Genomic DNA, 27476 nt, shown 5'->3' on the forward strand with positions numbered 1-27476 from the left:
CCAGGCCGCGGCAATTCCACTGCCAAACGACTATTGTTGTTTTTGGGGCCATTACTAGTCTGTGCCGGTAATGCCGCCCTGCGCCGTCGTGCGTGGGTCTTGGTGTTGGGATAAGGCCTCATAGCTTAGAGTGTGTTGGGTGGCTCCCTCGATCTGCAAGAACCGTTTGTGGTCTATCCTGCTTTTTTCGACGATGGCCAACTTGAGCGAGTCGATCATTTTTTCCATCCTCGATTCAAACATTCGCTCCATCCTCTTTTCTAGCTTGCTCAACCTGTCCTCTATTCGAGCTTCGTTGCTGCTAATTTCTTTGGTGCCACGTTTTTTCGTGATCCTCTTCTTGAGTGCCGGTTCTTTGAGTTCCTGGGCATCATCCACAGTTTCCATTGGCTGCCCCTTAGGCAGAGACTCAGACGTGTTGGTCGAAGGGCCCGGGGCGGTGTCATTGCCCCTAGCCTCCGCCAGACATTGTAGGCTCTTCTTCAATTCATCTACCATTCTTCTCAATTCCTTGTTTTCCTCGCGAAGAGCCTCTATCATTTCGTGCTCCTTGCTTTGCGTGTGTTGTTTCTTGGTTACGTTGCCGCTGGCCTTTCTGGTGCTCTTGGCCGCATCCGCCCAGCTTACGCGGTCCTTTGACGGGGTTCTTCCTTTCCTGGAGGTGCTGGGACTCCGACTCTGACGGCGCAAGATGCCGCCGTTGGATGGCGACCGGCTCTTAGAATTCGAGCGGTTCCTCGAATGGGATCTTGGCTTGCGTGCGGAGCCCAGTACTGGGAAGTCGCTTTCCGATGGCAGCTGGCTCTCTTCTACCGAAGCGTAACGCCGCTCCCATTGTCTTTTTCTGACGACATATGACGTCTTGACAAATCGTAATTTTTTGTTTCCGCAGTTAAAATAGCAGGAAATTGCCGAGCGCGCGCTCACGAGCGCGGGCCTCGCGACTACTGCCCAGCGTCCCCTGCTCACGTTTGTCAAGCCTAGCATGCCCACCTAAAGAGATTGTCCAAGATTGCGGCGACCGTCCGGCAGTTAAAAAAACCAAGAAAATGTTGAGTGCTGTGTGTGCGTGCCTCGCGGCCACCGCTCAGCGTCATCAGACCACGTTTGCAAAGCAAACATGCCCACTTGGGAGGTTGGCCAAGATGGGCAAAAAAAAAATCTCAAGCATTCGCTCTTATCGTGGCACCACTTGCTCGGAACGAGGAAGACAGATCATAGCGTACGCCCCTCTAAGGTGGTGTCCAATGATTATAACTTCCATAAAAATGAAGGAAGCTCACACTTAAAGCAACAACGCTCGAGTAAGGTCGTTGCGGCAGCAGCGAAGAAGCCAATCGGCTGCAATTGAGGACTTAAACCGTTGTGATGGTCGTGAAAGTTGCGTGCAAATTCGCTACCTTCAAGTTTCACGCGTAATGTGGCCTTTCTTTTTTTTTTCAAATAAGTAATAACCTGCTGCATACATTTTCCTTCTCATCAGTGCGAAATAACAACGGGAGAAAGTACGGATTTCTTACCCCGGGCTGGAGTGGTGATAGTCCGTGACGACTTCTCGTACTTGCAGACTGTTCCATTTAGCTCCAGACTGAAGCTTGCTTGAACGATGTATCGCGTTCTTGGCTTGAGGCCATGAATCACATAGACGAGCAGATTCCCATCGGTGGAATACTTGACGCAGTCTTCGGGACGGGTGGCGGGGCAGACACTGATATGGATGTCCTCGGAATGCACAGTCTTCCACGTGGTCCTTGCAGATGTCGCGGTGAGAACGTGTGCTTGAAATCCTTCTACATCGGGCGCTGTAAAACACAGACACGCAAGAGAAGGCAAAATGAGCAGGGGCAGGAAAAATTGTGTTCTTCATTATTTTAACAACTAAAACAATTACTCTTGTGCGAGAATGTTTTCCTTTCTGACAAGGTGATAGTTATGTACAATGTTTGTATACATCCACAGTTCCAATTCCTGTTGTTTGTGTTTTGGAATCTGCGATTCTCTACCAGCGTTGGAAATCACGAGCGCAAGTAGACCTAGGAAAAAGGACGGAAGGCCACCACAAAGTCATTCGAATTCGGCAACCGCGAGATACACAATATCAAGAGCCATTTATTTGACTAAATGTCAACATGTCAGCAACGTCCTCCAAAAACACGACCCAGCCACACTGCCAGTGAGGGTACCGGTGGTCTACTTCTGACAGAAAAAGCCTCGAGAAGCGATCTATATCAACTGCTGCTAATGCATAAGTGTTCGATCAAACTAATTATCAAAGTAAAATATTTCGTGCGGTGCGGCTTCTAATTTACGAGAAAACAAAGTGTGGGCAAGTAGCATGTCTACGTATGAAGGCCTGCGGAGCAGGTGTAAGTGTAAGTGTAAGTATTCGTGCTGCTGTTTTATGTCAATCTTTGTGTGGGCATACCTTCTGTTATCTATGCTTTGGCATAGGTCTGTACGGCGCGGAAATGACTGCGTGGTGTCCCTACTCCCAGTCATAAAATAATCCGATTTATTTATTTATTTATTTACTTACTTATTTATTTATTTAATGAAACATTATATATAATGTAACTATATAATGTAGCCGAATGTGACCTGATGATGATGATGATTGCTATTGGTTTCCCCTTTGAAGCGGGGTGATGACATGTCATCTTACCAAAAAGGACTAATATAACCATGTTTTACAGTCTTGGTTTAATACTAGCGCTGCTTAGGGCAGGCAATCAAGCTTATTAGGGCCGAAATACTTTCTTTTCCCTGTTACGGGTGGCAACTGTCCTAGGCAATATTCCCCTCTCTAGTTTTCGTCCACCAGCATTCTAATCTTCTTTTCCTCCCCTCGACCGCCTTGAAGTTAACTTCCTCTCTGATACCCTTAAATCCTAGGGCTTCTCGAAGCCCAATATTCCCTTCATGTAGATTTGGATGGATACCCTCACATTCTAACACTATGTGCCGCATAGTTTCTATTTCTTTTCCGCAGACCACACATACCCCATCATTTTGTGAATACTTCCCCACAAAACTCTTAGTTCGCAGGCAACCTGCTCTAGACTCAAAAAGCAAAGCACTACCCTGGGAATTATCGTAGAAATTTTCCTTTCTGATGTTCAATTTCTCAGCCAATTTCTCAGCCTCTAACGACGTTTTAGCTTCCATTTTTTTCATCCATTTATTCGTTTCAATCTGCCTTGCCTCTTTTTTGGTTACCTTGGCTGTTTTGGATTCTCCACCGTTCTTTCTGTAATTCATCGTTAGCCTTCTAGTCTTTCTTAACCACTGCGTGTCCACGCTTTTCAAGTATAGGTACCTAAAAACCTTAGCTGCCCACCTCCGTTGATCAATTACCCTGAACTTCATCTCAAAGCATATTTTACTCTTAGCTTCTCTAGCTTCAAACGACGCCCAGCCCATATCTCCCTGAACTGCTTCGTTAGTTGTTTTTCCATGCGCGCCTAGGGCCAAACGTCCTACCGTCCTCTGGTTTACTTCAAGGCCTGATAGAACGTCTGATTTTAAGCAGAGTACAGCATTTTCAAACGTGAGACCCGGAACCATTACTCCTTTCCACATTCCTCTTACTACTTCATATTTGTTATACCCCCACAGAGCTCTATGCTTCGTTATAGCTGCGTTTCGCTTTCCCTTAACCTTAAGTTGCTCCTCGTGAGTTCTTAATTAGTTATCCCCTTCGTTTATCCACACTCCCAAATATTTATATTCCTTCACTCTAGGTAATTCGCCTTGCTGGACAGACACTACGTCAGTAGTAGCGTCATTGAAAACCATTATTCCTGATTTTTCTGCACTGAAATTTAACCCGAGGTCAGTGGCTTCCTGGCCGCTAATATTTATTAGCCGCTGCATATCGGTTTGGTTATCAGCTAAAAGAACAATGTCGTCTGCGTATAACATTCCCGGAATATGCTGTCGTACCACTTCGCCTTGCAGCATACGGGTTAGGCTGAACCCTACTTGACTTTCTTCCAGTTTCTTTTCTAACCCCGCCATGTAAAGCATGAACAGTATTGGGCTCAAAGGGCATCCCTGTTTCAGTCCCCGACGGATGTTGTCCTGCTGGGCGCATTTCTGTCCTTCCCAAGTAAGGTGTACTCTATTGTCTTTATAGATTGCCATAAGGAACTGTACTAACTCGTCATCTAATCCCTGGAGTTTCAGCATTCTCCACAGCCGTTCTCTGTTTACGTTGTCATATGCCCCTTTAATGTACATGAATGTAATGCATAGTGGTCCATTCTATGTTAAACAAATCTGTTGGGCAAGTTGGTGCATTATGCTTGAAAAGGTAAAAAGCGCGACTTGGACAACGACAGTAGAGAAGGACGACGGGACAAGCGCTCACTTTCAACTAATATTTATTGAGGCATCGTCTCATATTTATACATGTACCAGGAGCATGCGCACTTTGGAACACTACGTAGAACGAATCAACCAGAGAACATAATCACAGTGACATTTTCAAAAATTCACACTCACTGGCACGCAAAAGAACCGAAGTATCACTGACGCATTTATCACCTTTCTGCTTAATATGGAACGCTTCTAACAGCTCTCTCGCCACGGAATTTTTACTCCTACCGAGAATCCTAATCTGGTCAAACAGAGGTCTGCACTCTTTCAAGGGACTGACAGGCCTACAGTCTTTGCAGTGTGCGGGTAAATGCGCACGCGTATCATTGTTAAGAGAAGAACTATGCTCGCGTGCCCGGTCATTCACACACCTGCCCGTCTGGCCGATGTAGGCCTCCCCGCATAAAAGCGGTATCTCGTAGACTACACCGACGTCACACGCCACAAAGCGCTTGGCATGCTTCTTTTCGCACTTTTTCGGTTTCGGCTTGCCGGAAATTTGCGCACACAGGCGTCCAAGTTTCTGTGGAGCAGAAAACACCACCGGCACTTGGTACCGTTCTGCCACTTTTTTCAGGTTGTGCGTAACCTTATGTATATAGGGCAGAACAACAGGCTTCACCTTAGGTTGTTCTGGCCGCCTCGCACCTACTTGGCCTTTGGCTTTCCGCAGCAAGGCTTCGGCAACACCCACCAAGACATAGCTTGGGTAGCCGACCGACAGAAGTCTCTTCAATTGAGAGTCAAAGCTCTCTTGAACAGCATGTGCACACGACTTCTTCAGTGCAGATTCTAAAACCAGAGACGCTATGGCCCTTTTGACAGTCTTTGAATGAGATGATGAAAAAGGCAGGAGCTGTTTACGGGCACGCGGGCGATAGACCCAACAAACATGGTCGGAAGAAAATTTAAAATTGATATCCAAAAACTGCAGGGTGTCATCACTTGGAATCTCGTGTGTAAATGCAAGACCTTTCCCATGGCGACAAAAGTTCTCTAAAATCCCTTCTGCGGCTGCAATGTAGTTAAAAGAACACTGTTTTTTTAAAACCACTAAAAAATCGTCGACATATCTAAAAACACGCAGAACAACATCCTTGTCAAAACTTAAAAGCAAGTCCCGGTCAACACTAGCAAGAAAAATATTGCATAAGACTGGCGCAACGCATGACCCGATACAAATTCCTTGTTTCTGAATGTACGTGCGTCCTTCGAAAGAAACGAATGTTGCGTCCAGATAAAATTCCAACAACCGCATAAAACAATCCACCGACATACCACAAGAATTCTGGAACTTGACCACGCCGTTTACATCGATGCATTGCCTAACATGCCTAACGATGCATTGCTAACATGCCTAACGATGCATTGCCTACATCGATGCATTGCCTAGTACCTGTTAGGCAATGCATCGATGTAAACGGCGTGGTCAAGTTCCAGAATTCTTGTGGTATGTCGGTGGATTGTTTTATGCGGTTGTTGGAATTTTATCTGGACGCAACATTCGTTTCTTTCGAAGGACGCACGTACATTCAGAAACAAGGAATTTGTATCGGGTCATGCGTTGCGCCAGTCTTATGCAATATTTTTCTTGCTAGTGTTGACCGGGACTTGCTTTTAAGTTTTGACAAGGATGTTGTTCTGCGTGTTTTTAGATATGTCGACGATTTTTTAGTGGTTTTAAAAAAACAGTGTTCTTTTAACTACATTGCAGCCGCAGAAGGGATTTTAGAGAACTTTTGTCGCCATGGGAAAGGTCTTGCATTTACACACGAGATTCCAAGTGATGACACCCTGCAGTTTTTGGATATCAATTTTAAATTTTCTTCCGACCATGTTTGTTGGGTCTATCGCCCGCGTGCCCGTAAACAGCTCCTGCCTTTTTCATCATCTCATTCAAAGACTGTCAAAAGGGCCATAGCGTCTCTGGTTTTAGAATCTGCACTGAAGAAGTCGTGTGCACATGCTGTTCAAGAGAGCTTTGACTCTCAATTGAAGAGACTTCTGTCGGTCGGCTACCCAAGCTATGTCTTGGTGGGTGTTGCCGAAGCCTTGCTGCGGAAAGCCAAAGGCCAAGTAGGTGCGAGGCGGCCAGAACAACCTAAGGTGAAGCCTGTTGTTCTGCCCTATATACATAAGGTTACGCACAACCTGAAAAAAGTGGCAGAACGGTACCAAGTGCCGGTGGTGTTTTCTGCTCCACAGAAACTTGGCCGCCTGTGTGCGCAAATTTCCGGCAAGCCGAAACCGAAAAAGTGCGAAAAGAAGCATGCCAAGCGCTTTGTGGCGTGTGACGTCGGTGTAGTCTACGAGATACCGCTTTTATGCGGGGAGGCCTACATCGGCCAGACGGGCAGGTGTGTGAATGACCGGGCACGCGAGCATAGTTCTTCTCTTAACAATGATACGCGTGCGCATTTACCCGCACACTGCAAAGACTGTAGGCCTGTCAGTCCCTTGAAAGAGTGCAGACCTCTGTTTGACCAGATTAGGATTCTCGGTAGGAGTAAAAATTCCGTGGCGAGAGAGCTGTTAGAAGCGTTCCATATTAAGCAGAAAGGTGATAAATGCGTCAGTGATACTTCGGTTCTTTTGCGTGCCAGTGAGTGTGAATTTTTGAAAATGTCACTGTGATTATGTTCTCTGGTTGATTCGTTCTACGTAGTGTTCCAAAGTGCGCATGCTCCTGGTACATGTATAAATATGAGACGATGCCTCAATAAATATTAGTTGAAAGTGAGCGCTTGTCCCGTCGTCCTTCTCTACTGTCGTTGTCCAAGTCGCGCTTTTTACCTTTTCAAGTCCATTCTATGCTTTCGCAATTTCAATGCATTTCGTTATTACGAACAGATTGTCATCCAGTCGCCTGTCTTGTCTAAATCCATTCTGCAGTTACCCAAGTATTTCATTTTCTTCCAACCATGCTTGAATTTCTGATTTTATCACCTGCATTACGAATCTATACATCACTGACGTTACTGTGAGTGGTCTGTATGAATCAATACTGGCTTTGTCTCCTCTGCCTTTATATATTAAATTCATCCTACTTTCTAACCAGTCCTCTGGTATTTGTTTGGTTTCTATGACCTTATCTATTGCCCTCATAAACGATTCCTTACTTTTACGTCCAAGTAGGTTTATCACTTGCATTGGTATTCCGTCCGGGCCCACTGCTGTCTGGGGGGAACCTTTTGTTCTGCAAAAGGTTTAAACCTTAAACTGCCCCCCCCCCCTCACCGTCCTTCCTTCCCCATACTGACCGACGTGCGCACCTTCTGCAACACATTTTATTTATTTATTTATTTATTTATTTATTTATTTATTTATTTATTTATTTATTTATAACAAGAAGAGCTGGCGCACAACATGTAGGCAAGTCTTCATCAATAAATAATTTATCTCCTGCATCTTGTCTCTAAAAACAAGCCACAAGCGACCCTTAAAGAGCAAAACGCAAGAAATAATTGCAGTGAGCTTGGACTCAGGCCTAAGTGGTATATTCTCGCCTCACAAGCAGACGGGTCTGCACTTGATTCATATACAATATGTAGTCATTTTATATTTTAATAACATATTATCATGGGTATAATATGTACGTAAATCCTTACAAAGTCTTGGAAAAAGTACAGCGATAGTTGGGAATACTACGCTGTGCCTCGAGCACCATGACGAGGCAAGAAACGGGGCAATGACGACGTAGGTAAATCACTGGGCTCATATGCGAAAGAACGCTCATGGGTAATCATATGGCACGTTCGGTTGTTGCCCCCAAGCAACGCGAATGTGTACGCAACCGCAGACAGGCATATAATATTTAGAATGCATGACTAGTGAGCCGAAGCAATGTTGATTGCATTGACACATTGATTGGCCCCACAAGAGTGCAATGTGCGATCCCACCTAGCAAAGAGCTGGTGAATGACTACTGGAAGCACCGCTGTTCACTTGCCTTGGCCAAACGACGTGACTGTTCTTTTCACATCCTCGCTGAAGTACCTCCGGCCCTCCCCGTACAGGAAAGACCGGATGCTGAAGGTGTAGTTCTGGCGGTAAGGGTCAATATTAAAGACGACGTGTCTCTGGGTTGCAGGTAGCGTCACCTTCTCCTGAATGTGGCCGACGTCTTCAGTTAGCGTGACCACGAAGCCGTCAACACTGTTCCTGTGCTTCCAGGAGGCACGAATGAAGTGGTCGCATGTGGCGACGAGCTGGATGTCGGTCGGTGGACCTGCGAGAATTCACGTTCGAGCAACCTTAGTGGCAGACGGGGAAGTACTCGTGCACATTCACGCACGTCATGATGCATCCTATACTGGTTGTAACCAGGGTCGCCTCCTTAGTAATCTTGGTGTAAACTCTTCCCAAGTTTGACCTAAGGTTCAATGCCATAGCCAGGTATGTTTTTCGTGGGTGTCAAGCAGCGCCGGCAAAGAAAAATAAAATAAAGAGCTGCAGCCCCCGCCCCCCTGAAAACAAAATTGGGCATTTGTCAGCTTTAATAAACGGACAGCATTTTTATCTTTGTTTTTACGTTATAGTACCTAGATTGAATGAGTGAATAGCCTAGGCGAACAACTAGGACGAAAGAAACAGAGACAGAGATGCGATGCTCCGAAAATTTCGGGGGTGTTCTCACACCGAAACACCCTCCCCCCCCCTCTCTGGTTACACCCCTGTTTAAGTCTGGAGATAAAATGTTGGTTCACAATCCTGTTACTCATAAGAGACAGTGGCAGATTGTAATTGCAGTCTACAGTAACGGGGTAGAGTACTGAGAGACGGAAACAGGAGAATGAGCACACCTGATGACATCGGCTGATATTGAAGTAGCCAGTAGGGTAGATTAGGTCAAGTTCTTTCCTGGCGGGAGGGCTTTTGATAACTCTCAATAAGAAGAACGCCGTTCTACTTTACTGCAGCACACTGGTGGCTCTACGGAATCAGGTAAATGGGCTTCCAGAGGCTACTGACATTGCTGAAGAGTGGACTGATGATAAGCGTGAGTGCTTGATCGTTTATGATGCACCTGTGACCAAGATCTGCATTTTCATGATATGGTACCGCAGCATTCCACAGTGAGACGAGGTTACATCAGAAGCTACAAATACTTCAGTTGAATTTTATCCATGTCACAGGGCTGCTCTCGCGTAATGAAATAATCCTCAAAAACCAAAATGGACCGTGAGACGTTTACTTTCTGAAACCCAGAGCGCCAACTGCTGACTGAAGAGTAATAGCGACGATGTCAAGCATCTAACCTAGTAAACATAAAGTCAAAAAGTGCACACGCACAATGTGTTGGTACCATTCTCGATCGGCTTCATCAATTTTTTGTGCAATGGTATGGTTCGATGTCTGCACCCAGATGGCTCGCTAAGGACGTTGCTCCATAACAAAAGTGAACAAATCACACAAAAATGAATAATTGGCGAAAACACATTGTAGTATCAAAAGCAGCTGAGTTCGAAACTCGTGCATCTCCCCGAATGTAATCTAAACTATTATTCTACTGGCTTTATGATACATACTCGTGCATATTATTATCAATGTACGCAGTATTTAAATTCTAGAAGGTGCTTTAAAGAAAATAAAGAGCATGCAAGCATTAAACACAAGGACAAAGCAAGTTAAATAATTGCGGCAGGTGTTCACACTACTTAATTCTCAGTGGATTATCACGAATGGTTGTAATTCGAAAAAAGCAATAAGTTTGAGCGAGAATTCGTCCTTAAGTTAAAATAGCAAGATTACGGGAAGAATTCTCGGCATCATTGAGAAAAACTCGAATTTACCACAATTTGCTTAGATGTCTTTGACACAAGCCTTTTCTCTATAGTAGTGCGTGAAAATCCGTTTAATATGAATTTGATTTACTTGAAATTCTCTGAAATTACTCGAATTTACTTGAAGCCACAAGCAATTAACGGATTTGTTGGAGTACGCTCCACAAGTTTTTGGAAAAGGTATTAACCCAGAAATACTTTTTACGTACTTTAAATTAGTATAAGTTTATTAGAATTACGTGTCTTACTTTTATAATTTTTTAAGACTCATTGTTTGAAGTAACTGTTTGGTATGGCTGGTTGGTATTAAAATACGTGGATCTACTTGCAATGACATACTTCTTGTTATTGAGTGGCGTCATGATGGCTGTGGCAATGGCGTCGTGTGCGGTTGCAGTGAATTAGTTCTTACGCGGACCTCCATGCGTCCACATCGGGAAATACGGGTGGGGAAGCTAAGCGGTGTTTGATATTTAAAATGGAGAAACACAAGCAAGTAAGCAAATAAAAGGGAGGGCTGTTAGCGGGGTAGCGAAGGAGCCACCATCTTTAGTTTTGCTGCTGTTCCTCTACAAACTGCAGTTTGATGAGAAACATGGCGCGTCCATGTACTCAGGAAAAACAGGGCTACAGAGGATTGGTGTTGTCGCTTGAGCTCAACCCGACTTGATCAACCTACCTGCACACATAACTCCAAGCGGAGACGTAGTAGGCAAGTTTCGAGTTTCCGTATGTGGCTGTGTAAAATCCGGGAAGCTATTATAGAAGGTGTCCCAAACGAAAGTGCTGAGTATAACTACTTCGGTTATGTTTATTGTTGTGTGTGAAGGGCTCTCAATTAAAATGGTGTCGGGATGTGCCTAGCCTGTGCGCTCATGGGGACCGCACAGGCGGCCATAAAGGGCAGCGACGTCCTACCGTCCGATAATAGGGGCTGCTATTGGTGGCTACAACGTAATCAAAGTTTGTTCGGACTTTTCTGTAAGTGTAGTCGCAGTGAACCTTGGGAGTTTGGACTTAGAGGGTATATTTTTGGGAGGTGATTCTTGCAACTGACAATGCGTTTACAAGAGAGGAAGCCATTGCACATCAAAAAATGTTGCATGCTTACAAACGGAGTTCGTGGCGACAAAGTGATTGCCTGAAGAATCGACGCGATGCAGAGCGAACAAGAAGGGAGAGTTTTGCAAAGGAGAAAAAAACAAGTACAGGGGCACCTAATCGCTTCTTGTGATGTAGTGAAGGCGATAGTTTTGGTGTTTACTTGGGGGTTCTGCGCGCTCGAAGCTGAGAGGCGCACAAATGGCCGTAGTACCGGCAGGTGGGTGGGTGGGGAGGGGGGGGGGTGCCTTTGCGAAGCCAATGGAGCTCTGGCTCGCTGGTAACTGTTATGCCACCAGGAGAGGCAGCGACGAATGTGGAGGCATGCGCAGCCGAGAGAAGCGCGCTCGTCTTTTTTATTATTATTTCGGATCCTCGTGCTACGAAGACACATGGAGCGCCACTGCCAAGAACAATTTCTCTCACGCGTTCTGGGGAGGCCATCACTTTTTTCTATAGGCCACTGAAGGCACTTGCATTGAAGATAATTTAGAAGAGCCCACAAAAGATAAAGCAATATTGCTTCGGATATATGCATCGAGATATCGGCTGACTATGCACTGAGGGCAGCGAATTCAGTAATATATAGGCTGCGTTTAATACTGTGGGTTAAGACTGACCTTGTCTGTGAAGAACGCCGCTATCGAAAGCTTAAGATTCGTTTACTCTAAACAGTACAGACAGTGGTTTTTCGCAACTTAACGCGAAGAAAGAGAGAAAGAGCTAAAGACTTACAATGCCCAGATAATATTTAAACGTTAACTCTATAATAGGTGGCGAAGTTTCACTGACTTAGTTTACTGTAGTGGTATGCTGCAATTACTGGTGCAACTTGTAAGCTAGTACACTTTAAATGTAGAGTTAATTCAGGGCAGGGCAGGGCATCACTGGTACAGTAAATTCGGAACCCCTAATTCTTTTATTCTTCTACTTACGAATTGCTGTCGGAGTATCAGTAGGGTGGTGTAAGGACGGCTTTGGATTTCCATGTAAGACCTGGGATGCAGTAAAAGAAACGGGAACGAAAAAGAGAAACTGAGTGAAATTGACAAAACGTCATTGCTTCACACGCAAACAGCTGAGAAATATGTAATGGCAGAAGCAATGGGACACCCCCCCCTTGGCAAGCGTAACTGCTCTTTATATCATTGCTGCACTAAGCTGAAGATGTTGGGGAAAAAGCAGGCAGTGGAGATACCAGTCTTATGTGCCCTATGTGCCGAAATATCCGCTGTCGTTAGCGGCTGGAGGCACCAAAATTGTATGCGTACGTGGAACACTGCTTTTGAACGAAAGGACAATGTTGTTCGGACACCTCCTTGCACGACCTTCAATTCCATGAGGGATTGTTTTGTTTTTATGCAACTATAAGTTACAGATAGTGGGCACCGACAAATGACAATGGTCTTCCGTGACAATAGCCCACAACCAAACTAACAATGGTATACTAAGCTTGGCACTAAGCATGACACTAAGCTAAATAACTGGTACTCCCGGAAAAAGAAGAACGCTAGATAATTTAAATTGAACATGTATAGAAAATCAGTACCTTTAACTACTCCTTAAGAAAAATAAACGAGAGGGTGTCTTGTTAATCGAGGAGCACACGAACGAGTTCCCCTGACTTGCCAGAGCACCCCATTTATTCGGTACATCATAAACGTTCTTTACTACAGAGAAAAATACACGTGTTTCCAAATGTAGATCGGTGCGGAAATAAATATAAAAAAGTATCTCTAAAACACTATCACGATATCTTGTATTATGACGATACTGCCCAACGCTGATACGTGACCCGAAACTGAATGAGCAATAAAAGTGAATCCTCCAAAGAAATGCCCAATTTATTTCACCCACAAACAACACAAGTAATTGCACTTTGTCAAAGTAGCCGGTCGAACAGCTGAGCCCACCGAGCACGCCACTCTCTTGACAGCATTCTCGACATTTGCTCTTGCGACAGCTTGTTTCGCAAAACCGATTCGCCCTAATTGTATTCTCTAGGTGGGTGAACCTTGCGTTTTCTTTGACTTCGCGACAATATTGATGAATTAAAGTTACCTTAAATTATCTTTTACACTGAATTCGCCTCTATATACCTTGCGGTCGGAAGCCAACTTTTTTCCCGCATTCCGACAACAATATACTTCACCAGCCAGCGGTACTATAAGGCAAAAAAAGAATATTGGCTATGTAGCGCTCATGAAATTTTTCACGCGTACTGGCAAACGATACAAGTAGTAAGTGTTTTCCGGAAACCTAGGTGGCAGAATGCGGCGTCCTCTTCTGCAGCTCTCCTCAAGGTGAAAACACCGCATTGGAGGTGGAAAGAGGGCTATGTCTGGAGACGAAGACGCTCGGCGGGTTTCTTTAGCTCGCCTGACCTATAAAGAATTGGCCGCGTATCTGCTCCTTTCGTTGCAAATGTGGTCAAAAGACAATAGTCTTTGTAGACATTTGCCGAGGAAATGCCCCCCTTTGCTTTCCCGCTAACCTCTCATGCTGTTCCTGTACCGTCGCGCTCATCCCAAGGTAAACACACTAAAGGTTTTCTCAAGGCGATTTGAATTTACCGCGTTGAATTGCTACAGGCCGGGTTCCTGGATGTCAGCGGTGCAGTACGGCGGAGACGCGCGTGAATCGAGGAGGCCGACTTCAAGGTCTATAGAACCGCGTTGCCATGCCCCACGTGCGTTCCAAGCAGAACGTAGAACCTAGCTAGTGGAACCTTTTTTTGCTGTGGCCGCGTGGTTTCTTATATTCCTCCAGGAGGTGGCGCTTTTCTGCAGTAGATGTTGAATATCATTTGATATCGAAATACCAAGCACCCAGGAATTTTAATAAAAGAACACTGTAAATATCCCTTGTGTACTCATTTTCTGCATTATATTTCCGTAATGTCTTGTTCTTGTTCAGCAAAGTTGACAAGTATGAACATATAAACCGGACTTAAACGTTTACATTGGGCTGTCAGTATATACGACTATTGCGCAGCAAGCATCTTACTTCGGCCGGGTGGCTGAATCGAGTTACAGACAGACAGACAGACAGACAGACAGACAGACTAAAATTTCTGGGTTTAAGTAGCCCAAGAAAGACTATCGTCTTTAGTACGCCTCCCGCATTCTGGTCTTCCTTGTTCTGCCTCATGAGCGCACGCTCTTCGCGAGCTGCCGCAATCTATACCACTAGAACAAGTGTGATCAAAAACTTTGTAGAACTAACTCGCCCGCTCCTGTCAGCCGTTAAGTCAAAGGCAATCGAACTGCTGTCAGACATGTAAGCGCGAAACGTAAAGGAAGGTTGGCCCGCAAAACAATTGATACCCAACGCGCGTCGCCTGGCCTCCGTCTGTCGAGATGTGCATCCCCTCGGCGCGTCCGTGGCCGATTGCTGTGCTTCCCCGTATGTGGAGACACTTCATCTCTTTACTTTGATACATATGCATGCATGTTAATGTGTAGATGCTCAAGAGCTTCGTTAGACTCGTTTATTGCTTCGGCAGCAGATCTGAGGACGGGGAAAGCTGGAATTAACAGAGGACTATATGGTGGAACAACAGGACACAGTGTGCTACGTGGATGACTGCTTTCTCTATAAGTGTGCTAATGCGAACGACTTCTTCTCTGAGTACCCCACAGATCCAACCTTGTTAACGCCCTGCATTGGCACAAAAATACATCGTTCGCAAACTGAACGCACGTAATGGTGCAAATAGTGCACCATAGTGCACGTAATAGTGCAAACCTGGATAGTGAGCCGAAGAAAATAAAATGTAAATAGGGTTCAAGCTAAAAAAAACGAAAGTCATTTAACAAAATTAGAAACATGTATCTGAGACACAGTCTTATTTACAACAGATCAACAAAGAAGAAAAACTATTTCCGGAAAACACAAGCCGAAAAATTAGGAAGCAATCGTAAAAAGAACCAACTGTGCAACGTTCTGCATGTGCAGAAAAATTCGCAACGCCCTTACAAGAAAACGGAAAAAAAGCGATATAGAATCTGAAATACGAAACGAAATTGTCGAGTACCGCCAACCCTGTAACTCCCTTCATATGTACTGAATGCATATGTGGCGTTGCTAACATATTTGACCGTTATAGTGCTGAAAATACAGGTGCGAATGGGGTGATCGAAACAAAAATACATGAGAAGAGCAACAGGTATGAGTGCTTAAGCATCAGTAAATAATTCTCTAATGATGAACTAGAGGTAGATTGATATATCGTTTGGAATATTTAGCCCCTTCCTTCATTCTTAACAATTTTTTTCACCGCAAGAGCAGCCGGAATCATAAAGCAAGAAAAAGGAAGCCTAACTCACTGAGCTCCAATGAAATGTTTTTCGGATACTTGCAAAGGTCACGAGAGAATGTTTTCGGGAAACTGACGCTGCAAAATGCGACGCCCTCTCCTGCGGCTTTCCTTAAGGTGGAAAGAGGGGAAATGTCTATCGACGACGACGCTTTCTCGTTTCCTTCCATCGCGTGACCTAGAAACGCGCCACTCATTCTTGTTTTGCTCGTCCTGACTCAGAAACACGCCGCGTTTCCCGAGTGGCCCGAACTCGTATACACCCTTAAATCTGGAGGTGACAAAACGCCTAGTAGAACTAACTCACCTACTCCGGTCAACCGCAGTGTTAAAGGGCGCTCATTCGATCTCGGATGTTCCTGCGCGTTAAGTAGGGAGAGTGATAGAGAGAGAGAGAAAAGTCTTTATTAGAGGAAAGTAGAGAGGTCTACCCGCATGTTAACGCCTACATGCTACTCTGCGGGTTGGGAAGGAGGGAATAAACTTGCATTAGGAAGTGAGGAGGGCGAGAGAGAAGAAAGAAAAAAAGGAAGTAAAAAAAGAGGTAGCGTATGTGTTGGAGACCGTTAGTGCGAGACGTGAAAACTCTATAGACGGTTGCAGAGTGCAAGGATGTTCTGGTCTTATATCAGCTCAGCGACACCGATGTCATCGAGGTATCCCAATAATTTGGCTAGCACTTTCCGTTGAGACGAGGGCGATGGCCACCATGGTCCCAGAAGTGCTTTTAAAGTTAGGAAACTGTGGTCGAGGCACTCGATCACATGTAGTGCACTTCAGTAAGATATTCTCGACTGTTTCCGGTGTAACACAGTTGTCGCAATACCGGTTCGAGGTTAGGCCAAGGCGATACCGGTAGGTATTTCTGAACGCTACGTTGAGACGTAATCAATGGAATAAAATCTCTACCCGACGTGGAAGTCGCTCCGGTAACCTCAGTGCCGAAGTAGGAGCTACAGGACGCAGGAATGACTCCTGGTTACTCGGGAGAGACCAGAAGGTGCTTCTTTCCGTGAAAACAAGTTCCTTGGCTAGTCTTGAGGCGTCGTGCTTCGTGAAGAAAATGTTCCTTACGTTCTACAGTCGCAATCCTCTTTCGGCAGCCTCATATATATTTGCCTTTTCGTTGCCTATGATGCCGCAGTGTGCAGGGATGCACTGCAGTATCACGTGGTGCCCGGTGACGCAGACTAGATCATTTAGGCGGCAGATGTCAAGGGCATATGTTCGGGAATGGTGAAGCAGCTATCATGTCGAAGAGTTTGTACCGCTGATGCTCCCTCGCAAAGCAATAATTATCCGCCGCGCGTTGCCTGACCTCAGGCCACCGAGATGTGCTCCCCCTCTAAGCGTTCGTGGCCGATTCCTCCCAGACAAAAGCAGCGAAACAGGAACATTATACCATACAAATAACAGCTTGTTATGAAAACAGGTTGGTTATAGCTGAACGAAAAGCAATCTCATTCCGATTTCAGCTACGGACCGAGGAAAGCGATTCCAACTCATGTGCAGCTTTCCCGCTCATAGCAGTGATTACTCTGCAATTTTTTAGCCACATGAAAAGTTCTTTTGCAGAGCTAATACTTGGGTGAATACTTCCTTTGTGCACAGTTTCAAGTCGCACACGTTGCGCGACTGGGTTCCTGAGCCATGGCAACTATCCCATAGAAATGCATGGGGAGTTAGATTTGATAGCGAATTACACAAAAAAATAGTCAGAAACCTGAAATCTTCTTTTAGCTTTTTTATCTTCACGTTGGCTTCTAGCTTTATGCCAAATATTATTTTCCTAAAGTGATTTTGCTAGGTTCCCGAGAGGTTGTAATTTTGAGCGAGAAAGCTGGGTATGTGCACAAGTTCTGGGTACAAAGAAATCCTGAAACAGGTTTGTGCGACACGATGGAACGTGAACTTTGTGATGATGGTCCATCCGGGACGACATATAAGATGGACTGGACAATAGCCTGCTTCTGAGGATGGGATTACAATAATAAATCGTGTGGAACAAGCATAAACGGAACACTTTTCTTCAATGTTCAAGAAGGGGCAAAGATAGGCTTGCTGTCATAGACGTAACACTGGATGTGCGGTGATAATTTGAAAGTATAAAACGCGAGGCTCGATTCTGAACGCTTTCTAACTCGGAACACACGGACGCCGTGGTCGGATCCCGAACGCTGGCCGCATACTCCAATTTTGGACGAACTAATGTTTTCTAGAGAAGAAACTTCAAAGAAGAAGTAGCCTGATTAAAGGTTCTTTGGAGATACCCTAACGCACGATGGCGCTGTAAACAACATAATTAATGTGAGTTTCCAGGACAGGGTAGATGATGTGTGCACGCCTAGGTATTTATAGGACGGGACACCTTCAAGAGGAACATTGTTATTAGAGTAACAGAATGCTTGAGTCTTACTTCAAGAAATGCGCATACTTTTACACTTATTAATATTAAACTTCATTTTCCAGGGATCGCACCACTGCAAAGCACGGTCAACATCAGACCGTAGTGCTATAGCGTCAGAATCAGTGGAAATTTCCCTGTATATCACGCAATCGTCGGCGAAAAGGCTGATAGATGAAGAAATATTAGTTGGTACATCATATTATGTATAATAAAAACAGGAATGGTGCCAAAACGGAGCCTTGTGGAACCCCTGAATTAACTGGAGTAAAAGGCCAATTAGTGGCAATAACATTTAAAAATTGATAACGGTTAGTCAGGAAACAGTGCAGCCATGCAAGTACGTTAGGGTGTAGGCACAGGTTTGAAAGTTTAGAAGCAATAATTCGAGAGACACTGTATCAAACGCGTTAGCAAAGTCGCGGAATATGTAGTCTGGTAGATCTATAAATAATATGGCTAGTAGATCTAAAAATTCTGATTTCCAAGATTTTAAGGAACTAGTAGCCAAACCCTTCCGGTTTAGAGTGTTTTAAGTGATGCATTGCATTTGGGACAGAGGAAATATGCTTCACAAAAATCGGTTGTCTCTCCTTTTAAGAAAACTAAATAAAACATTGGGGGCCGTATTATGGGTTCCTCCTCCCCTCAGTTTGCACCCTCCACTCGGCCGCGGAGAGGATTCTGCAATGAATATGCATGGCGAAATCGATTTCAAGGATCTCCTCCACTGGCGGCTCGAGTGGAGGAAGGACTCAGAATACAGGGTGGGTGTGTTCTGTTTGGCGAAAATTAAATCCACGAGGTGACTAAACTTGCCAGATTATCTCGATATATTCGATGAACATTAAGAGTATTTCATTACTGTGATACAAATATACTTTTGAATGTATATCCGTGCAGGCGTACAGATACAATCATATCGTTGGAGAAGCACGGATACTGAAACCTCTCTACACTCGGTTACAACTTAAGAACGGCAATGGAAGTTCCCCTTGCGCCTCATCACCGCAACCGGCTGTTCCTCCACTCGGCGCAGAGCGCGTTACTGCGAATATTTTAAAAATAAATAAAAATAAAATAAAAGAACCCCCCAAAACAAAACGACTAAACTTAATGTTCTTGCGATTTTAAAACTATAATGTGAGATACATTACCACAACTAGCGTGTATCAAAACGTAAAAATATCATAACAAAATTTCCATTCCGAGTCAAAACCCGGTGCAAAAATGACCAAACAGAACCTTATCAAGAAAAAATAACAAAGATCAGTTTACTTTTTATGGCTTACGTGCTGTATTTTACACACGTATGCATTATTCACTAGCTTTGAAATTACGGAGTATTAGCGTACAGTGGCCTGTTTGCTTCGCGCCCTGTATTTTTGTCCCCATATTTTCCCCCATCTCATTCTCCTACATGGACGTCTCGTAAGAAATCGATGTTTTGGCGGAGCATGACTACGCAGTTCCACCTGCAGCCGCATTTGTTACTGTTTCTTCTACTCCAGACTCTTCGGTGCGTTTGCGGTCTGGGGCGAGTTCCCCTCACTCAAAAGCCCATCAACGCCGAAGCATCTGTACAGGAAGAACTGCAGCGGCATTGTTCTTTGTCTCCACGCTCAACATACAGTTTTGAACGTCTACATGAAGCTGCGAGAGGTGCACCCGCACGTTGGCGCGACAGAAACTTGCCGCACGACAAGTGAGCACATCGGTGTCATTTTCCGGACGATTTCGGACATCAAATCCAAAGCGAAGGCGACGGGCGGGAAGATGACAACACCTTCGCGGAAAGGGCCCGGAAGCGAGAACCGCAGACGCCGCACTGCGATGTATGACGGCTTCACTTTGTGCGCGCTGAGAAACATTGTGCACGACCTCTTCCGGCGCAACGAGCCTCCTACTGCGCAGATGATTCCGGAAGAATTTCGGAAGAGTGAGCCTTCACCCCAGCCTCCGAAGGTGGACCATCCGCCGCCTCCTGAGCGACATCGGCTTCGTCTTCTAGAAACGGAAACGAAACTCGATGATGATCGCGCGTCAGGACGTGCTGATTTGGCGGCAGAGGTACCTTCGTCAGATCGCTGAGTACAGGCAGCAGCACCGCAAGGTGTTCTACACAGACGAAACTTGGGTAAACGCTTGCCACACCGTGACGAAAGCTTGGAGGGACGAGACAGTGAAATCGCCTCAGGACGTTTTCCAGCGTGGTTTGACAACTGGGCTCAAACAGCCATCTGGAAGAGGAACGCGGCTGATAGTCACCTACATCGGCAACGAGGACGGCTTGGTTGACGGCTGTCTGTCCGTCTTCAAAGGAACGAAGTCGGGAGGCTATGACGAGGAAATGGACGGCGAGCATTTGTAGGCTTGGTTTGACTCTGTTCTCACAAGCGGCCCCAGGGTAGTGTTTTCGTTATGGACAACGCGTCCTACCACTCCAGGCGCCGGGAGACTGTCCCAACTATGTCCTTATGCAAGCCTGACATACTAGCCTGGCTGACATCACAAAGTATCCCCTGTGAAGCAACGATGACAAAGAAGCAGCTTCTTGAACTGGTGGCAATGGTGAAAGACCAGTTTGTGAAGTTAAGAGTTGATGTCGCGGTAGAAAAGGCTGGGTGCGTCGTTCTGAGGTTGCCACCATACCACGGCGAGGTGAAGTTACTAGGCTGAACACGGACTTCAAGATTGACAGTGTGCGGAAGCTCCTCATCACAGCAGCTGAGAATGTTTCTCCAAACTACTGGGCCATGGCTGTTGAGCACGTCATTGGCATTCAGGACAAGCGCCGAAAGGCGCGTGGCTTCAGGGAACATGTGGAGCCAATCATCCTCAGCCTCGGGGAGGAAGATGACGACAGCTGTGGGAGTGCAGAGGACGATCTTTCCGGCGTCGAGCAAATGGAGTGAGGCTTACCATGCTGCAGTCTTCAGCTCCGAAGCTCCAAATGGCTCTTTTCGAGCCCACCAAATGGTGAATAGCGGTCTGCCCTACAGCGAGCTTTCCACCTGTGCTTCTCCCACTATGTTTGCTTTATGAAGGCAGAATTCAACTTTTTTTTCTGGAACAATACCAAGGTTGTTTACATGGCTGCTCAACAATGTAGGGCTGACCAATATGAAACAACAGTAAGGGGGATGGTTACACAATATTGCAATATTGAAAAGACAATCTTGTACTAGTGAGGCGACGCTCTGTAACTTTATGCTCGGCTGCCTCCCGCCTACCTATCTTTGTGGCCTCACGCTCAATACTTGCCTTGATATGTTTGCATGCGACCACGTCAGCAGTGTTGGTTTCAAGGTTTCAAACGGTCTTGTTTACCTTTTAAACGAGTTGAGGTTTCTGAACAGCGTCAGGATTCGTTATCCGGCGATTGCTGGTCTTTCTTTCCACACGAGCCATGCTGATTAATTCTGAGAAATACACTAGCCCATGGTCAGAAAAGACGTTTGACACCGTATCTAATCAGCAGCTGCCAGAAGCCCCCGGTAACGCAGAAGTGGTTCAGGTGAGCTTGAGGCGTGCCATGCCACCATGTGTTTTGGGGCGGCACCCCACTGACGTCCCGGGTCCACCTGGATTCTATCACTGTCCCATGAAACGAACACTAACGTACAAGTTGAGAGTGTCTGGCTCTGCTCTCCCTTGTCACTGACGCTTTACGCAGTAGAATTACATTTCCCGTTATATAACGTGGTACTGTTTGTGGGGCAGAAAACAGGTCAGTACGAGCTTTCGCCTTGTCGGGTTAATGCACGCAATGGAAGCAGAAAAGCTTCCCGCTCATTTTTGCATCGACCAGGGAGAAACCACCATCTCCCCAAGCTTGCAGTCAACAATTTTAAGGAAGTCTCTTTTTCTAGTAAGAATGGCTGTTCTGCCCGCACGACTATATTACTGTTAACTAGCTTACTGTTTAGGCTAACTTACTTACTAATATTAGGCTAACTTACTGTTTGTTGGGAGATTGTCATTGCTGGCTTGGTTCAGTGCTCTGGAGAAACATCTTGAGCCGGCAGGCACAATTTAGCCAGCTTGCATGCAAATGAATGGTCTTCAATGCTATTGGGCCAGACACTAATACAGTTCAGGCAAGTGCAGTAGCAGATTAATTTACACATGCAACTTTGGCTGTCAAAGACACATACTTTTATGGTGCTGCGGATGTGACTGGCTTCTGAATCCCATAAAGGTGCAACTCAAATATGCTGCTATACTCCAAGCGAGTGACTGCATGCACTTACAGCAATGGGACGGAAACCTGAAACGACTCAAGGACTTTTTTCCGGAACGATCGAAGTGCCCATCCGCAGGATGGTGACAAAGTGGTTGACAAGGGCCATGAATTGGAGCCAGAAGTGGCAAATGAACAACAAACACATGAAACGTGATCATCCAAATCTCTATCAATCTAAACCTGTTCACGCTTAGTTTTCCACTTTAGCTGTCACTCCCGAGTTGCTGGAGATATAAAAAACCTGGGACTCAAAATGCAAATGAAATGTGAAATACGACAAACCAACCACACCAAGACAAGATGGGCGGAATTTGTCACGTCCAACCAACAAATTTTTCGACGTTGCTAGCATGTGCGCCCTGTCTTTCCACAATACACTCTTCTACCCTTGGCACGATTGCCAACACGTTGCAACAATGCACAAGATATGTTGAATGCCACCAGGGCAAGGCTGTGTGATTAAGTCAACGGACTACCTGAAATTTTCAGCGACAAGCTTCAACGAGGGGAATGCGCCTCGTGGCCGTACAGAATTTTTTTAATGGCTGCTACGATAACTAGCTGCGGCAGAAAATGTGCTCATGTCGTATTGTTCTCTTTACGTTTAATTTGTGGCGTTGTGCCTGATGAGTAGGAACCTTCTGCGCATAAGCTTGAAGTTGTCTTGCAGCATTACGTGACCTGCAACCATATTTCTAGTTCTTTGATTTTATTTCATTTAAAACTGCTAGCAATGAAGAGTTTCCGAGGTGCTGAGGCAAAAAACAACTTGTATAACCATCTCACTAAGCCCCTTTATACCGACACCATTTGGAAGTAAGGTGCATGGTAAATCACTGCAGTGTTCTAAGTGGCATGATATGTTACTTGTTGCTTGAATGGGCTTCTCATTGCAGCGCCACGTATGAGATGTTTTGTTCTTTCGCTGAGGATGTGTACATTTTCGTGTCACTAAAGGTGTGCTTGTATGTGATGTCAAGTCAAAGCTTGCAGTGTAATTCAATGTATGTAAGATGTAATAAAAATTACAATTGGTTGTGCAGTTGCAATTTCGCAACACATCCCTGGCTTGGTGTCGTGTTCAATGGTATCAAAATAACAGCCGTGGCGAGTTTTGTGCATGTAGACGTACACTGCTTATAACGAATGCATGTCTAATAGTCTCAGGCTCATTTTTAGACACGAATAAATGTGACTGTCATATTATGGGCTTGGGGAGGTCATTGAATGCAACTTTGCTTTCAATAAATGCAACTTTGTTTTGATGTGATAAAGAAGACTTAGTGTCAAGTTTGTCCAAAGTGCCTCACGTATATAAATAAGCAGCTGAACAGTAGTGCAACCAGCTGTTTCAACATCTGCGGTGTAAAGCATACTTCAGAGAGAAATGTGACATGTCGAGGGTCTTAGGAGGGCATTATTGTGATAATTTCGAGGAAACATTGAACAAAACTGTGTACGGGCCCTGCGATCTTCTTCATACAGCTGCGGTAGTGCCCTAGTCGTAAATCCAGATCGAAGGCCTGCAGGGAATCACCGGTCGCACTCTGCATTCTGGTGTTCAGTAAAGCTTGATGTAATAACTACACAACATACTTTAGCCCAATTTATTTTGGTTGGGGCGTGGGAGGAGCCTGCTAATGTTTCTGGGTTCTAATACCACTTTCATATTTGTAAATTGGTACCTCAAGCTCTTATACATGAGTATGTTTACCAGTGAGACAGTCTGCATCATGCCCTTGTTTTTGGCACTTGAATTTGCATAGAATACACTAGAACTTTCCATTCATAAACATTTAAGCGCAAAAGGGAAGAAAAACAAATTCTGTTTATAAGTGGTGGTTCTCTAGCCAAATTATGTGTGTCTAATTCACTCCCACGAATAATGAAGAGAAAAGCAAGCGTTTTTCCTGTTTGGACTGAGATTTCTTTGAGCTTGGCCCAGAAGATGTAAATTCAAGCAATGGGCATAAAAAGGTGAGCTCTAACTATGACGCCAAAAAATTTTCCCTCTACACGCAGTTTCGCCAGTATCGTAAAATGACACTCCAAATGCCGTTTGTTAGGGCGTATAACAATCTGGAAGAAGTGAAATAGCCTGTATAACCTATATTGGTATTGCCAAAATCGCAATTGCCATGGCATCTGCGAAAGAGCATTTTTCAGGAATGGAGAATTTACCATCCATTTGGAAACGCCCGCGTAGACTCGATAAGAATTGCATTGCGTTGAGACTTGAGCAGAGCTAAGGGTAAACGCGCTTTTTTCCAAAAATGTGCAGCTAAGTGAAGCACGATTTTTACGTGCAGACACTTCATGGTCGCTTCCTGTAAACTGCAGGCTTTCTTGCCAAGATAACGTAAAGAAACGCGTAACAGCGCTATAATAATGACAGTCGTAGAAATGACGCAGTGCATAGGCAATGCACATGTAAGAAGCAATAACTAGGTATAGAAAGTAGTAAACTCTCACGTAATACCGAAGCAGAAGCGAAGGTATTTTTCACAGTGATCTGAAAGGAGGATCTCTGTTATTGTTTTTCTTTTTACAAACAGTGTGCTACCTATGTGCACCTCCGATGGGCGTGGTTTTTGCGCATACATTACTAAACACAAGAGTGTTTGATGCCATTTTTATTACCCATCAGCATAATCTGCAAATATAAAATTGTTCTCCGCGTCATCGTCGAACTGGCATAGTGTTGCGTTCCTCGCGAAATTAATGGTTCAGGACGAGTACTTCCCAACTGCGTCGATCTTTGTAACATGGTGAATCTTATAAAAATCAAGGACACACTCGCTGTTTTATGCGCTATATTAATACTTATTTGTTCACTCGTATGTCATAATTACAAAATCTCGCGCCATCCACAAACTGGTGGGGTAAAGTGTGGACAATCGATTCCTTCTAAAATGATAGACGGAAGATAAACAACCGATAGGAATCACCGCCAGCACACGCAGACAATAACCACACCGGACAAGAGTCGTTTTCATGACTTTTCGGACTTAATCTGCCTATAAATTACTGCAGCGACGACAAATAAAATCGTTGAGAAAAGCACACGATGTCACGCATTTACCGCGATCCTCTTTCAAAACGCGCGCGCACTGACGTCACGGGTACGGTGCTTCGGCGGAGTGGTACACTACATGAGGTGTTCTTGTTCTTAAATTGTCACCGAGTGTAGGATATTAAAGCGATATCGTTGTATCGCGACACTGCCCCGCCCTGCATAAATATATTTCGCTATCCTGATGTCCTAGTATCGCGATACTGCCCAGCACTGCGTAAAGCCACTTAACTACAGATATACAAATCTATTTTTCAAACGTATATTGATATAGGAATACGGACACTCAAAGGTATCCCTCCGATACTATAGCGATGTCGCAGTAAACGACACTGCTCAGTCATGCTCTCTGCTTCCTCGGTACGGGCAGACAGACGTTGGCGCGTATAAAAGTGTATTTATTTTGAAGCAAACAACGATTCAATAGTTAGGGGAACAGCCCACGCCGCAACACTGCCGCTGCCGGAAGATCGGTGCTTCCCGTATCCGATGCAACATTAGCAAAAATAACGCTTAAATACAAAGGTCCAACTTACCCCGCTGTTCTTGACTCCTTGTTCTTTCGCATTTAGCGTTAATATCGTCGAGATGAGAAACGGTGCCAGTTTTCCAATGCAACGCGCCATGCCGCCTGTCTGCTATGCTGCAGAAGACACACCGCGTACAGGGAGTAAGACCGACTGAGACCGTCCGGGACCTCGCTCTAACCTAACTTGCGGCTACGACAACTCTGACGACACCAACACGCTCGGACGTGCACGCTACTGAGCTAGCCTCGCCTTCGGATGTCGCGTCACCCTGCATCTTTCGACGAACCCAGCTTCCGGCACTATGGAGAGCTCGCCTTAAGAAAGTCGCGATATACTCGTAGGCGTTCCAGATCGTTCGATGCGAGAGGAAATGCGGCGGAAACCGAAGCGATGTTGCAATAACACAAAAGTACAGGCTAGTTGGATTCCACACTTGGCGGAAACGCCATCTGGCATCCCTATAAACACTCCAAAAAAACGACGTCCCGTTACGTTATCTTGTATAACACCGCGTCCGTCGCTGCCTCGCACTGCCAAATGCATTTTATTGGTCCAATCTACAGACGCTATGCTTTGATTAACCAAGCCTATTTATGGCAAACTGACAGGCACAACCTACCGTAACCTAACATAACCTTACCATAACCTAACCTAACGTCGACCAACCAAACAGTAATATATAATCAACAGAACTGATTATTGAAAACCCTAAAATCTGAAGACTGAGCAGAGTAGAAGATTCACCCAACCATTTCGGTGAATTATATCGCGGAATATTTCAGTAACCGGATACAATATGTTTTCATAAATGATCATCGATCAGCTTCTCTTGATGTTACATGTTGTGCCCCAAGGAAGTGTCTTGGGTCCAATGCTGTGTCTTCTGTACATCAATGACATCGTCAATGTTTTTACTCTGGTGTACAGATTAGACGGTCTTCTGTACATCAATGACATCGTCAATGTTATTTGCTCTGGCGTACAGATTATACTATTTCCTGACGAATATGTTACGTTCCGAACGATTATATGTCCTGGTGATCAAACGAACTTGGCAATGACCTTGCAAATAATTCTAAATCGGGTAGTATGTGTGGGATGGTCCTAAATACCGATAAATGAGTCTATATGCAGCTCACCCACAAGGAACGTTCAACTAAAACATGCATACAAACTAGAAATAGATTTTTTATGCGATGTAACTACTTACAAATATTTAGTATTAACGAATAAAATACCCTTTCTTGAATCTGCATTTGGAAAACATATGCGCAGCCGCTCTTCAAACGCATCGTTTGTTCAGGCATAAAGTGCACATTTTCCCCCCAAATGTAAACATCCTGTGCTATTTATCGTTTGTAAGGCCTAAATTGGTATACGCCAGTAACGTAGGGGACCAATACGCAACAGCAAACATTAATAAACTCGAAAGAACACAAAGCAAGGCACCTCAATCCATGTTCTCTAAATACTCTCCCACGGATCTCATCCAGCTGATGTCTGTTATGGAATTCAGACGCTCGAATCACGCAGGCGTAATCTACGACTTGATTTTTTTTACTTGTTACTGAACAGCAAAGTGTTGATAGATCCATCTAGATATTCATGCGCAGCATTCTTTGCCGAGTACTTCCACAGCCAATA

At 45.0% G+C, this 27476-nt stretch overlaps 1 protein-coding gene across 1 annotated transcript in view; it reads right to left on the reverse strand.

The window, feature by feature from the left end:
- Nucleotides 1-26101, reverse strand: part of LOC144159169 (tenascin-like) — a 47093-nt gene extending 20992 nt beyond the window's left edge. Inside the window, exons 1-4 of the mRNA XM_077690495.1 lie at nt 25839-26101; nt 12197-12257; nt 8327-8605; nt 1521-1802 (exon numbers count right to left, since the gene is read on the reverse strand). Of these exons, the coding sequence (XP_077546621.1) occupies nt 1521-1802; nt 8327-8605; nt 12197-12257; nt 25839-25928 (712 nt within the window). The 5' untranslated portion in view covers nt 25929-26101. The remainder of the gene's footprint in view (nt 1-1520; nt 1803-8326; nt 8606-12196; nt 12258-25838) is intronic.
- Between the last annotated feature and the right edge of the window lie 1375 nt (nt 26102-27476).

The sequence above is a fragment of the Haemaphysalis longicornis genome, unplaced genomic scaffold (assembly GCF_048455015.1).
Source record: "Haemaphysalis longicornis isolate Haplotype H1 unplaced genomic scaffold, Haemaphysalis longicornis Haplotype H1 scaffold_10, whole genome shotgun sequence".
Taxonomy (NCBI): domain Eukaryota; kingdom Metazoa; phylum Arthropoda; class Arachnida; order Ixodida; family Ixodidae; genus Haemaphysalis; species Haemaphysalis longicornis.